At 45.2% G+C, this 12831-nt stretch overlaps 1 protein-coding gene across 3 annotated transcripts; it reads left to right on the forward strand.

The window, feature by feature from the left end:
* The first annotated feature begins 870 nt into the window (after positions 1–870).
* On the forward strand, positions 871–12283 carry CIDEC (cell death inducing DFFA like effector c). 3 transcript variants are annotated; one of them, XM_053369530.1, is made up of 6 exons: positions 871–1030; positions 6388–6471; positions 7813–7921; positions 8010–8159; positions 9114–9301; positions 11722–12283. In XM_053369530.1, exons 2-6 carry the CDS (start codon positions 6419–6421, stop codon positions 11888–11890), a joined length of 669 nt encoding a protein of 222 aa, XP_053225505.1. In that variant the 5' UTR covers positions 871–1030; positions 6388–6418; the 3' UTR covers positions 11891–12283. The 3 variants fall into 3 exon arrangements, with proteins under 3 accessions (XP_053225505.1, XP_053225507.1, XP_053225506.1); XM_053369532.1 differs by lacking the exon at positions 871–1030 and adding an exon at positions 2976–3052; XM_053369531.1 differs by lacking the exon at positions 871–1030 and having other exon boundaries at positions 6114–6471.
* The last annotated feature ends 548 nt before the right edge of the window (positions 12284–12831 follow it).

The following is a 12831-nucleotide window of genomic DNA, read 5'->3' on the forward strand; positions in this document are numbered from 1 at the left end:
AGCTGCAATTCCAGTACTGCATTCTGTACTCTTATTCGTCGTGGAGTTTCATTTATTTTATTTATTTCATAAAACGCATGCACTGCTGGATTGTAAGAAGAAGGAGAACCTCAAAGCAGTTTGCAAGAAAGAGAAAACAATTGAATTATCAATAAGAAAAAAATAGCAACGATAATAGAGACTTTCAAAAAGTTAAAAGAATAAGAGACGAAAACGCGCATCAACTTCACAAAGCTCTGGCTAGGCTTTTCTAAAGAGGAATGTTTTTGGCAGGCACCGAAAAGAGTACAGTGAAGGTCCGTGCCTGCTCTCAATAGGCAGGGAGTTCCAAAGTGTAGGTGCTGCCACACTAAAATATGCATTTCTTACAACTGCGGAACAGGTGGCACCTGTTATCACACCAGTTCCACCGGATGAAGTGGTTACGAAGTAAGGTGATCTCTCAGGCAGACTGGTCCCAAGCTGTTAAGGCCTTTATAAACTCTTCCTTTATTTCTATTTTATTTTTTAAAAGGCAGCTGCCAATCAATATGTTTATATATGGTGGACAGATTAAGAATTGGAAGTTCTCTGAACCTTATCTTTTCTATCTCCTCTTTTAAGCTCTTTTCTTATTTCTCTTTTTTTTCTTTCTCTTTTTCATCATGTGATCTTATTCAGATTAACGCTGGATAAAAAAGACCTTTGAAGTTTTGTATTTCTCTTTATGAACTCTAATTATACTTTTTTAAAAAAGATGCTAGCGGAAGAGAGTTGTTGCTAAACCGGGGAGAATAGAGACAGTGAACATGTGATAGCATCTGGCTAAAGTTTGAGGAGTACAGAGTTCACGGCCATCTTGTGACGGGGAAGGAAAGAGCTGACGTCTTGAGGGTGGAGAAGGGATATTGAAGTCAAAGCCAGTGGTTTGCTCTAGTAATCTGGAGATGGGCATTCAGCTTTCTGGGGTGTAAACAGAAGCCTCATTCTTGCAAGGAGCTGGTGAGGGAATAAGTCTCAGTCTGCACACTGTACCAACCTGAGACTGCAGGTAAGGACCGTAGGGCAGTTTTAGACTTAATAATCTTATAGTGAAGGCAGTGGACTCTCCTTCAATGGAGGTTTTTAAACAGAGGTCGGATGGCCATCTGTTAAGGATTCTTTAGTTGTGATTCCTGCATTGCAGGGGGTTGGACTAGATGATCCCTGGGTCCCTTCCAACTAACTCTGATTCGCCGCAACTTCAGATGATAATGTGCAGGACTGAATCTAGGTTTTTGTGGGCAAGCCGTGCTCAGCGGTGGGGCAGCGATTTTGCACTACTGATTCCTGGCAGGGGAGGTTTAATCCAGTTTGCATTTGAAAGCAAACTTGCCCAACTCACAGTTTCCAAATTAATATGCTATGCAAGACATAGCTGCCCTTTGAAATTCGCCCGCCTCTGAATTTTGCAATGTGATTCTTCAGCCTAGGAATAAGTACAAAAAGGCACATGCTGTGATAAATTGTGTGTGTGTGTGCATGCGCGCAAATGCAATATTAGTGGAAATAGCATTTTAAATTGCTTTAGGAGAGTTTTATACAATAATGTTCCCCATTGCATACAATAATGCTTTGCCTACAATAATGTGCATATTAACAGAAGTTCGCACGAAAATGCTGGTGAATCTTCATGATGATTCCCCCCCATTGCAAATTGAGATGAGAATGTGGAGGGCTGAATTTAGGACTGGGAAAATGGGCAACTGGCTCCATCCAGTCTCACCTCTCCTCTGTGATTTTGTAGCTCTCCTCAGCTCTGGGACTCCAGATATGCTGTGTAGCCAAGTGCAGGAATGGCCGCTCGGGTAATTTGTGCCACAGTTCTGGACTAAGGGATTATCCTCATTTAGCTTTTGCCCTGCTCTTTCCAGGCACAGGCCTGTGCTTAAAAGCTCCATGTCAGACTGGTTGGTTGGTTTGCCCAGGAAAACCCGCTCTTTAGTGCTCAATCAGATTAAAACGTCAATTCGAGTTGTCTGCAGACTGCAATTTGCTCCGATTGAGCTTTAAAGAGCAGGGTTTCATTGGAAATTTCTGGAGAGGGGGAAAAAAAGGATGCTTAGACATGGATCTTTAAAGCATGGGCTGTGCCTGGAAAGAGCGGAGGAATAAGCCCTATATGACCTTAGGATTCCTCCTTTTCCTAGGGAAAGGGTTATAGCTCAGTGGCAGAGCATCTACTTTGCACAAAGAAGGTCCCAGGTTCAATCCCCAGGTGGGGCTGGGAGGGACCCCCTGCCTCAAACCCCGGACAGTCTCTCTTAGTCCTTGTAGACAACACTCAGCTAAACAGTCCAATGTTTAGACTTGGTATAAAGCAGTTTCTCGCTTAAATCATCCCTTTATTCCGAAGCATGAGGACTAAAATCTTGCTTTGTTTTTAGGAGAAGGGCCATAGCCTAATGGTTGAACATCTGCTTTGTTCAATGTCCTAGGTTCAATCTGCAGATATGCCTGCGAGTGTCCCCCTGCCTGAAGCCCTGGAGAGCTGGTGCCAGTCAGTGTAGACATTATTGAGCTAGATGGACCAATGGCTTCTAATTTAAAATCACCCCTTTATTTTAGAACCATGAGGAACTTATTTGATGCTATGACTTGAAGCATCAGAAGTCGCATGCAGAAGGTCCCATCAGGTGGGACTGAGAGAGACTCTTTGCATGAACCCTGGAGTGCTGCTGACAGTCAGTGTAGACATTACTGAGCTAGATGGGTCAATGGTTGGTTCATTCATTCATTCATTCATTCAGGCTTTGTTGGCATAACAGGATCTGAGTCATCATGATGACTCTCCTTTCTCCCTGCCCCCAGAATTGGGTGACGCTGCTCAGTGCCCAGCAATCTGGCCCGATTGCCCAACTGCTGCTGTTCCTTGCCACCTGACGCAACTGGGCTGGTGAGGCTGGCAGACACTCTGTCCCTTTTGGCAGCCCCACCCTGTCCCTGTTCAAAGGGCAGACGAGGTTCTTTGCTTCTATAAACAGAGAGGGCACTGGGACAAAATCCAGTAGTGCTGGCAGAGCAGCTGGTGAAAGTAAGTAAAAGGCCACGGGCGTTGCTTGACTTTGGGTCGTCTGTCAGTCTCATGCCAGACAGCAGAGCCAGTTATATTATTAAGCTCAGAGGCACAGCATCTGCCTTGCATGCAGAAGGGTCCCAGGTTCAAATCCTGGCATCTCCAGATCAGGCAGATTCCTATTTCATTCAGGTCTTTTCTTTTTAACCTTAAGGACTAGAAAGTTTATTTTTGGGGAACGGGTTTTATAGCTTACTGGGAAATAGAGCATCTGCTTTGTACAACAGGTTCAATCCTCAAGTCTCTCCAGGTAGGTTGTGTGCCTGAAGATTCACCCCAGTACTTACTGGTTTGCCTGAAGATTCACCCCAGTACTTACTGGTTTTCCCAATCTACAAGGGCTTATAGGCAGCCCTGTGCAAAGATTTAAGTCAGTAGGTTGACAGATTGATTGGGTATCTGATTAACTTTTTAGTAAGAAACAGGTCCGTCCGTCCATGCCCCCCCCTTTCTGAAAAAGTGACCCGTTCTGTCTTTAGAGCAGCAATTTTAAGGAGGAAAGTTTGGGGGGATACCGAGTCAATTTTTTTCAGGGGAGCAAACTCTTTCTCTGACATAATGCCTGATTTTAAACATTATTTTAACTGTATATTTTATTCTTTTTTTAAAAAAAATTAAATACTTTTCAGATATATACATTTCGCTGATTTTACAATCATTTTGATATTTTAAAACTTGACTTCCTTCACCCTCTTTCTGTGGTGCCTTAAAATTATTTTTAATATCTTCTGCATATCCAAATTAACTTAACTTATTTATTTATTTTCTTTAAATATATACTGCAGGTATTTTTATCTGTTTACAATTTATCTGTAAACATTCAACAAACCATTTCCATTCTTTTATAAAAAGTTTGTTATCTTGATTTCTTATTCTCCCGGTAAGTTTTGCAAAACTGTGTATTTTATTCTGATCTATGAATTTTGTGTGTTTTGCAATGGCTTCAGCTACATACAAATAAACAGGTGGGGCTGGGAATGTCCCCTGCCTGAAACCCTGGAAAGCTGCTGCCAGTCTGTGTAGACAACACTGAGGTAGATGGGACAATGGGCTAATCCAGTACCGGGCAGCTTCCTGTTTACTTCATTTCTGTTGGATTTTTTTTATAGACCCATAAGGACTAGAATCTTGATTTATTCTTAGTCAAAAGGTTGTAGCTCAATGGTAGAGCATCTGCTTTGCATTCAGGATTGAATGTTCCCTGCCTGAAACCCTTGAGACCAGCTGCCAGTCAGTGTAGACAACACTAAGCTTGATGAACTGCTGGTCTGACTCATTATAGGGCAGCTGCCAACATTTCTACTTGGGGCTGGAACATCATGTCCCTTCCCTCCCCAATCACCCCAATTTATGAGCTGCCTTATCATGAGACTTCCACGTCTTCTCTGCAATTGGCAAGAACTCTTTGCTGTACCAAAAGTCTTCTGCTTCTGGAATGTGCAGTTACGGTAAATTTTGGGTGCAAAGTGAGGGGCACAGCAGGCTGCCTTTCAACTGGGAAAGTCTAATTGCTGCATTCCTTTGAACACTACACTCTAAAAACCTGCCCCACTGAAACACTGGATTGGCCTTGGTTTCGATCCTTATATTACTGTACTTTTCCTTCTGCTCTGAGTTCTCCCTCTTTGGATTTACCATCTTGTGTACAGTGGTACCTCGGTTACAGATGCTTCAGGTTACAGACTCCGCTAACCCAGAAATAGTACCTTGGGGTAAGAACTTTGCTTCAGGATGAGAACAGAAATCGTGCTCTGGCTGTGCTGCGGCAGCGGGAGGCCCCATTAGCTAAAGTGGTGCTACAGGTTAAGAACAGTTTCAAGTTAAGAACGGACCTCCAGAACGAATTAAGTTCTTAACCCAAGGTACCACTGTACTTGCTGAAACAAAAGGTTGCTGGATTGGCTGGCACCTTATGTTGGAGAGGAATTGCTTTTCAAATTGATGTCCTGTATTAATATGAATGTTAGGTCTACTGATTTTCATATTTAACTGTTTTTTCTTGGGTGGCCCAAATAATATTTTGGGGGTTTTTTTGTTTAACATTTTCTTTAAAAAAATATATATTTATTAAGATTTTTGAATTTAATACAATACAAAAAAACAAGAAGTCAAAAAGAAAAAAAAGAAAAACAAAAAGCAGAAAAAATTAAAAACACATAAAGTTCACAAAATCTATTTTTCAATAACATATTTCCCTGACCTCCTCATACCCCCCTTTCTTGTATTCCAATTCAAATTGTTAATTCAGCAAATCCTTATCCATATTTTTTAACCTATTTCTATGCTTAATTTAACATATTATTATTTTACTTTTTCTCTTTCATTCATTTCCTCAATTTATTTTTGCTAACCTTATTTTCCTTTAATTTAGTCCGTTTTAAAACAAACCAATTTTACCTTATCCAAACTTCAACATCAACACTTGTACCTCAATACACATTCTTAAGACATTCTTTCTAAAGTCGACCCAGATTCCCTTCCACGAATTTCCCAAATTTCATACACATTACCAAAACAAAATGAAAGCAAAAACACATTATAATTATGTACCCTTTGGATTCCCAAGCCCCACACACCCCTTTCCCGGTTTCAGTCCCCCACAAATATCCACCAGTCTTAATATTTTGATACAGAGATGGTGGACATCTTTAGCCTGGAGAGTCACATATTTATCTTCCCATCCCTGCGGGCCAAGTTTGACAGGTGAGCAGGACCAATCACCTGTCCATCATCTAACAGTATGATGACCCACAGTCATGGCTTTCCAGAAAGGATTCTGGGAACTTGCAAGAGCTATTCGAGGGCTCTTTCCCTCCCCAATCTTCAATCCCCAGAGTTCTTTGGGGAACAGGGTTGGATTGGCAAATCACTCTGGCAATTGTAGCTCTGTGAGGGTAATAGGGGTCTCCTAGCAACTGCCTGCACCCTTAACAAACTACATCTCCCAGAATTCCTTGGGGGAAGCTGTCACTAAGTTGTATAATATTGCTTTAAATATATAGTGCACATGGGGCCTAAGAGGACTGCTGACTCCAATCCTTAATGCTGCCGGCAGGGTCATACACTATACCCTCCAAAAGGGTACGATGCAAAGGGGTAGCAGAACATCTGCTTTGCATGCAGAATATGCCCAGTTCAATTACTGGCATCTCCAGTTAGGACTGGGAGACACGCCTGCCTCAAACTCCGGAGAGATGCTGCCAATCAGTGCGGGCAATATCAAGCTTAAAAGACTCCCATGAGAGGCAGCTTCCTACGGAGCTCTATTAACCAAGCTTTCTCTCTCCCTGCAGTTTGGACCAAAAAATTCACCCTTTCTCAAGGATGGACTACGCAAAGAAGTCTCTGTGCTTGCTATCCCCTCGGTCGCTCACCAAGTAAGTACCTGCAGGGCAGTCCTCGCGACTGAGGGTGGTCAGCTGTGACTGCCTTGAGCAGACAGGGGGGCTATAAATGTAATAATAAATGCATGCTAAAAATGCTGATGAATATTCGTGATGGCTTTAACTTCCTTCTCCTCCTTCCCCACAATATTACCATTAATTTATTAATTGCCTTCATATATATGAGGTTATATTTTCTGAGAATCCTCCAGAAAAACAATCTCCAAGGACCTGTTGATGGCATTTTACCATTGTACTGTTGAGAGTGTATTAACTTATGGTCTGTGTGTGTGGCTTGGGAGCTGCACGGTAAGGGGAAAAACAGTGCTGTCCAGGGTTGTAAAGACTGCGGAGAGAATAACTGGGTGCGCTCTTCCCACCTTGGATCAAATCTATGCTTCCAGGTGCCATAAGAAAGCTGCAGAGATAGTGCAGGATAGTGCACAGCCCGGAAATGATCTCTTTGAGCTTTTGCCTTCTGGAAGAAGGTGCAGGGTTATAAAGACTAGCACTACCTGCCTGAGAAACAGTTTCTACCCAAATGCAATTTTGGTTTTAAACACGCTGTAAGCAGTCTGTATGGGAGTATATTGTATTTAAAAATGGGGTATCAGAGTTTTTTGGGGGGCTAACCAGGCTGGGATAGCTGGAATAGCAGGCTTGTTGAATGTCTTATGTAGATTTTTCAGTTCCATTGTTCTGTATGGGACAATGACAATAAATATATCGTATTGTGTGTGTATATATATAATAGTTTTACAATTAAAGTTTACATTCAAATATGAGTTAACATCACAAAAATATAGGATTCCCTGAATCCTTGGACTTCCCTCCACCCTCACCCCCCCGGTGGGTTATCTTGTAGCCACTTTCTGTTGCATCTTATATTGTCCTCCATTTTTCTTTTAAAAAACCTCCGTCATATCCTTAGTTCTTGCTACAAGTGTTGTCACAATCTTCCTAATGTTTTTAATTGTTTACAGTGTTCTCCAGGATAACTTATAAATTTCCCCCATTCCTTATTAAAGTTTTCATCTCCCTGGTTTCTGATTTTACCCATCACTTTTGCCAATTTGGCGTAGTCCATCAACTTATTAATCAAGGCAATTTACATGATGAGCTCTATCCAGCTAACCTTGGCTTGGAGTAGATCCATCGGAATGAATGCACTCAAGTTAGTCGTGCCCATTCAGTGTAATAGGTCTACTCTGAGTACAACAAACATTGGCTATCATTCAATAACCTCCAACCGGTGCAGTGAGGTGGCTAGTGGCCCTTAAAACTGGGGAACCAACTGAGAAACCAACATTTGATGGATTCCATCCATCCATCCAGGTGTGTGTCAGCCAACGCTCCTCAAGCCCGGCCTTACCGAGTCAGCAACTGCGACCGCACCGTCCGCAAAGGGATCATGGCCGACAGCCTGAGGGATCTCCACGAGAAGGTGAGCGATTCTAGGAGCCCTCTGCCAGGAGCAAGGTGGGATGGGGCGAAGGGGCAGGTGGAATTTGAACCCGGTGTTTTTTCTCTAGGTACGCAGTGCCCTACTATTAGCAGGCAATATCTCCATTGTCCTGGATGAAGATGGCACCACCGTCGAGACAGAGGAGTTCTTCCAGACTCTGGAGGATGGGACGGTCTTGCTGGTGTTGACCAAAGGACAGACATGGCGCCCAGCCAAGGTGAGCCAGTGGGCTGTACATCACCCCTATCTCCCTCTCCTCCCGAAACTGCTGGAGACATGGGGGTCAAAATTCCCCACTCCTCCTCCTCTTCTGAGAGGAGCCGATCAATTCCCATTCCTCCTGTTCAGTCCAGTCCCTGGCAGCTGGTGAGAGAGCTTACCTTTTTTCTCCCTTGAAAAACACATATTGCTGAAGGAGGTACAGTGGTATCTCTGGTTGTGAACTGGATCTGTTCCAGAGGCCCATTCGCAACATGAAAAGAATGCAACCCGCAGCGGCGCGTCTGCGCACGCGCGGGTTGCAATTCACCACTTCTGCGCATGTGCGTGATGTCATTTTGCACTTCTACGCATGTGTGAGCAGTGAAACCCGGAAGTAACCCTTTCCGGTACTTCTGGGTCGCTGTGGGACGTAACCTGAAAGAACATAACATGAAATGGACATAGCATGAGGTATGACTGTAGTTGGGGAAAAGTGCCAGTCTCTATCCCATTTTCTCTTCCAACTCTATGTGCTTTCTTGAGGCATAGCAAAATCTACTGGAAACAAATATTCCCAGGTCTCTTGGGAAACGAAGGGTGCACTTTTTCTGCATCTTTGGCGAGGTGATCTGTGGAAAAGGGAGAGAGAGAAAGAGGTGATGGGGGGGTTACTGCAGCTGCTCAAAAATCCAAATGTGCCCGTAGGCCTCAAAAGGTTGGCGACACCTGGTCTAAGCAATGCAGATTTCTTCTAAAATAAACTATTTAGGGCCAAAGTTGGTCCATTTTTTTTCTCTGACTTTGGATTAAGCAAATGATGTTTACTCCTGTTGCCGCTATTTTAATGTGCACAACATGTTTTGACTACTGCAATGCTTTACATATGGGGCTGCCCCTGGAGACTTCACTGGTACACTTTTAGGTATACAGGGCCTATTGTAAGCCTACTTTTCTTTTTGTTTCCTGGTAGACGGCAGGTTACCAGCTCTCTCTGTCCCACAAGCCCCGGCGCAGGATTGACGTGGCCTGTGTAACCTTTGACCTCTACAAGACTGACCCTCGGGACTTCATTGGCTGCCTGAATGTCAAGGCCACGCTCTATGGGACGTACAGCATGTCTTATGATGTACAGTGCTATGGAGCCAAGAGGATAATGATGTGAGTATCAGTCTGTCTCTCAGCTCAACTGAATTAGACCTACCTGATGGAGGAGAAATTCAATACAGTTCACATTAAAGACAAACCTATCTAATTCACACTTCTGGAACTGAAATGTGTGGACCGAAATGTGGTCTTTCTGCAAAATTCACACTTTTTGTAGTGCTGTCCTCCAGCCAAGCAATGTGTAAAAAGAAAAAGAAAAAAGAAAACAGCATATGACTAGGGTAAAGTCTGCCTAAAAATATATATAATACTGAAAATGAGAAAATTGCATTGCAAAAATGTGTATGCTGGGCAAAATTGCAGATAAGCACCTGTATATAAAGAGAAATTCGCTGATAGATTTTCATGAGGACCCTTTTAAAAAAATGCAAACTAATGTGAAATTTGGAGAATTGAGGACTGGGATAAATTAGAAACTGGAATAGTTGGGTTCACCCATTGATTTGGATATTAACTGTTTTGGAGATAACTTGCTTTTAGATTCCAATTTTATATTTCATCCCCCCCCCTTAACAGGGGGCTCATGCTGCACTCATGCATCAGATCACATTAATATAAAGTGAGAGAACATTATCTCATTCAAACACTTGAGCTATCAGTAAAACACACTGCCCCTCCCAATTTTTAGCCAAATCATTGTCCTCCTGTAGCATTTCAGAAAACCAGTAGCTAATGGGAATGTAGCCACTGCCGCTGCTTCCGGTTGCTCAAGCATGGGGCGATCATCGAGGACAGTGGCATTGCCTTCCCTGCCCAGTTGCAAAAATAGATTTGCCCTTGAAGCATAACTGTGTCCTGAGCATGCATACCCAGGGGCAGAGGAAGGGGTGTGTATGGTGAGGGCGGACCGCCCCGGCTGTCATCACTGAGGGGGGTGACAAAATGCCGGGCGGCACTCACCGTGAGGCCTGCATCGCGCCCGAGCGACATGTCTCTTCCAGTAGTGATGCGGTGGCTTGGGCGCCTGCAGGCTCTGCTCTGCCCCAAATGGTCTGCCCTCTGCCTCCCCCTCAGCTGTAGGGCGACTGAGTGGGATGAGGCAGGCAGACTCCTTGGAAGAAGAAGAGAAGAAGAGTTTGGATTTGTTATCCTGCTTTATCACTACCCTAAGGAGTCTCAAAGGGACGCAGGTGGCGCTGTGGGTTAAACCACTGAGCCTAGGACTTGCTGATCAGAAGGTCAGCGGTTTGAATCCCCGCGATGGGGTGAGCTCCCGTTGTTCGGTCCCTGCTCCTGCCAACCTAGCAGTTCGAAAGCATGTCAAAGTGCAAGTAGATAAATAGGTACCACTCCAGTGGGAAGGTAAACGGCGTTTCCGTGCGCTGCTCTGGTTCGCCAGAAGCGGCTTAGTCATGCTGGCCACATGACCCGGAAGCTGTACGCCAGCTCCCTCGGCCAATAAAGCGAGATGAGTGCTCCAACCCCAGAGTCAGTCACAACTGGACCTAATGGTCAGGGATCCCTTTTACCTTTACCTTTAAGGAGTCTCAAAGCGGCTAAGAATCTCCTTTCCCTTCTTCCCTCACAACAAGCACTCTGTGAGGTGAGTGAAGCTGAGAGACTTCAGAGAAGTGTGACTGGCCCAAGGTCACCCAGCAGCTGCATATGGAGGAGCGGGGAAGCGAACCTGGTTCACCAGATTACGAGTCCACCGCTGTTAACCACTATACCATACTGGCCCCGTGGAGAGTCCTGCCCCGGATCGCCCCGCCCTGTGGGCAGCTGGCCCCGCCCCTGGGCTTGCTCTGCCGCTGTGCATACCCGCTCAGAACTCTGCTCAGAGTCCTACCTGAATGCAAGTCTGTGCTGGTCCCATGGGTTAATCGAGAGGCAAGGTCCAAGTCCAGTCTGAGGTCGAAGGAGCAATATGGAGGCAGTCCGTAAAAGCTGAATCTAGGTGCAGGGCAGGGTTCAGGCAGGAACTGGCAACCAACAAGGTTGCTTCCGCAACTTGGGACTGGGGCTGGCTGGCTTTTATCTGCCCTGAGGCATAGGGTGACCCCGATCCTCAGGTGACTTGTTTCTCCTGGCCTGGAGGCAAGCACTCCTTCTGCAGGAACTTGGTTCCCTCCACCTCTCTGCCCTCAGCCTCTGCAGCTCAGGGGAGGCTGGAGGGTTACCGGACCCAGAGGCAACCTCAGCCTCCCCTGACGGGGCTGAGAGTGGAGCACCTGCAAGCAATGGGTCCTCCATCACCTCAGGAGCCAGAGCAGACTCAGCTGGTGCCTGCACCTGAGGATCCAGTACAGGTGAGGACCCTTCAGGCTCAAGCCCCGGCCCCAGCTCAGCTGGTTCTGGAGGCGGGGAATCCTGTGCAGGCTGGGATCCCTCAGGTTCAGCCTCCGAGTCCAAATCCCAGGCCATCACAAAGTCAAATCTTTGACAAGGCTCCTGTCTCTCTCCCCCACCCCCAGGGAAGCTCTACGCTGGACCCTCTTCACCATGCAAGCGACGGGTCATGTGTTGCTTGGCACGTCCTGTTACATGCAGCAGTTGCTGGATGCCACCGAGGAGCCAAAGGTGGAAGATGCGTCCCCTCGGTGCCTCCTGCAGTCCCCTCCCAGCAGGAAGATGCTGCAGTAATGTTTGGGGAGAATCTTGCCTGCCTCTGACTTTCCATGCTGAGACTTTTGATATCCCCTGCACAATGTAGCCACGCGGACTAAGGTGTTGTAGGAAGGAGCACGAACATTCACGCCCCTGCCTGGCCCTCGGGCAGAAACTGCTGGGGATCCAGGAAGTCTCACTGCTGCTGTATTATTTAACCACACTCTAATTTATATTACTCTTTAATGGGATATTATCATTGCCATAACTCCCAGGCGGAAGCTGGTTGCCGGGCAGAGCCCAGCCTCCCCTTCACCTCCATGTATTTATTTTAGATATGGGATTTTAGCCTGCATGGTGTCAAGTCTTGTTCACGTGGGCTTGCATTGCATTGTTAATAAATATTGCATTAAAAAGGATTTTCTTAAACCGCCTGTTTCTCTCTCAGATGTATGGTGTGAATGTGGCCTTGGTGTCCTCCAGATTGTTTCAGTCTACAATGGCCTTCATCCCTGGCTAGGCATGGAAGAATCTGTCAGTTTCACTTCTCTGTTTTGCTTCTTTTCTAATCCATACATTCAGTTCTCTATATTTCTTCATTGAATTGCCAATTTCTTCCTTTAAAAAGATCTTCCTGGAATTTCTTCAGTGTTTTAGTACAAATTACTGCTAATAAACACTTCTTTTTTACTAATGCACACATTTTATTTTCATACATAAATGTATGTACAGGCGTGCACACACACACACACACATTTAGGATGTGGGTGTCTGTGTGGTCTAAGTCGCTGAGCCTCTTGGGTTCTCTGATCAGAAGGTCGGCAGTTCAAATCCCCAAAACAGGGTGAGCTCCCATCGCTATGTCCCATATCTTGCCAACCCAGCAGTTTGAAAGCACACCAGTGCAAGTAGAAAAATAGGTACCGCTGTGGCAGGAAGGTAAATGGCATTTCAGTGCGCTCTGGTTTCCATCACGG

Source organism: Podarcis raffonei, chromosome 16 (assembly GCF_027172205.1).
Source record: "Podarcis raffonei isolate rPodRaf1 chromosome 16, rPodRaf1.pri, whole genome shotgun sequence".
NCBI classification, from domain to species: domain Eukaryota; kingdom Metazoa; phylum Chordata; class Lepidosauria; order Squamata; family Lacertidae; genus Podarcis; species Podarcis raffonei.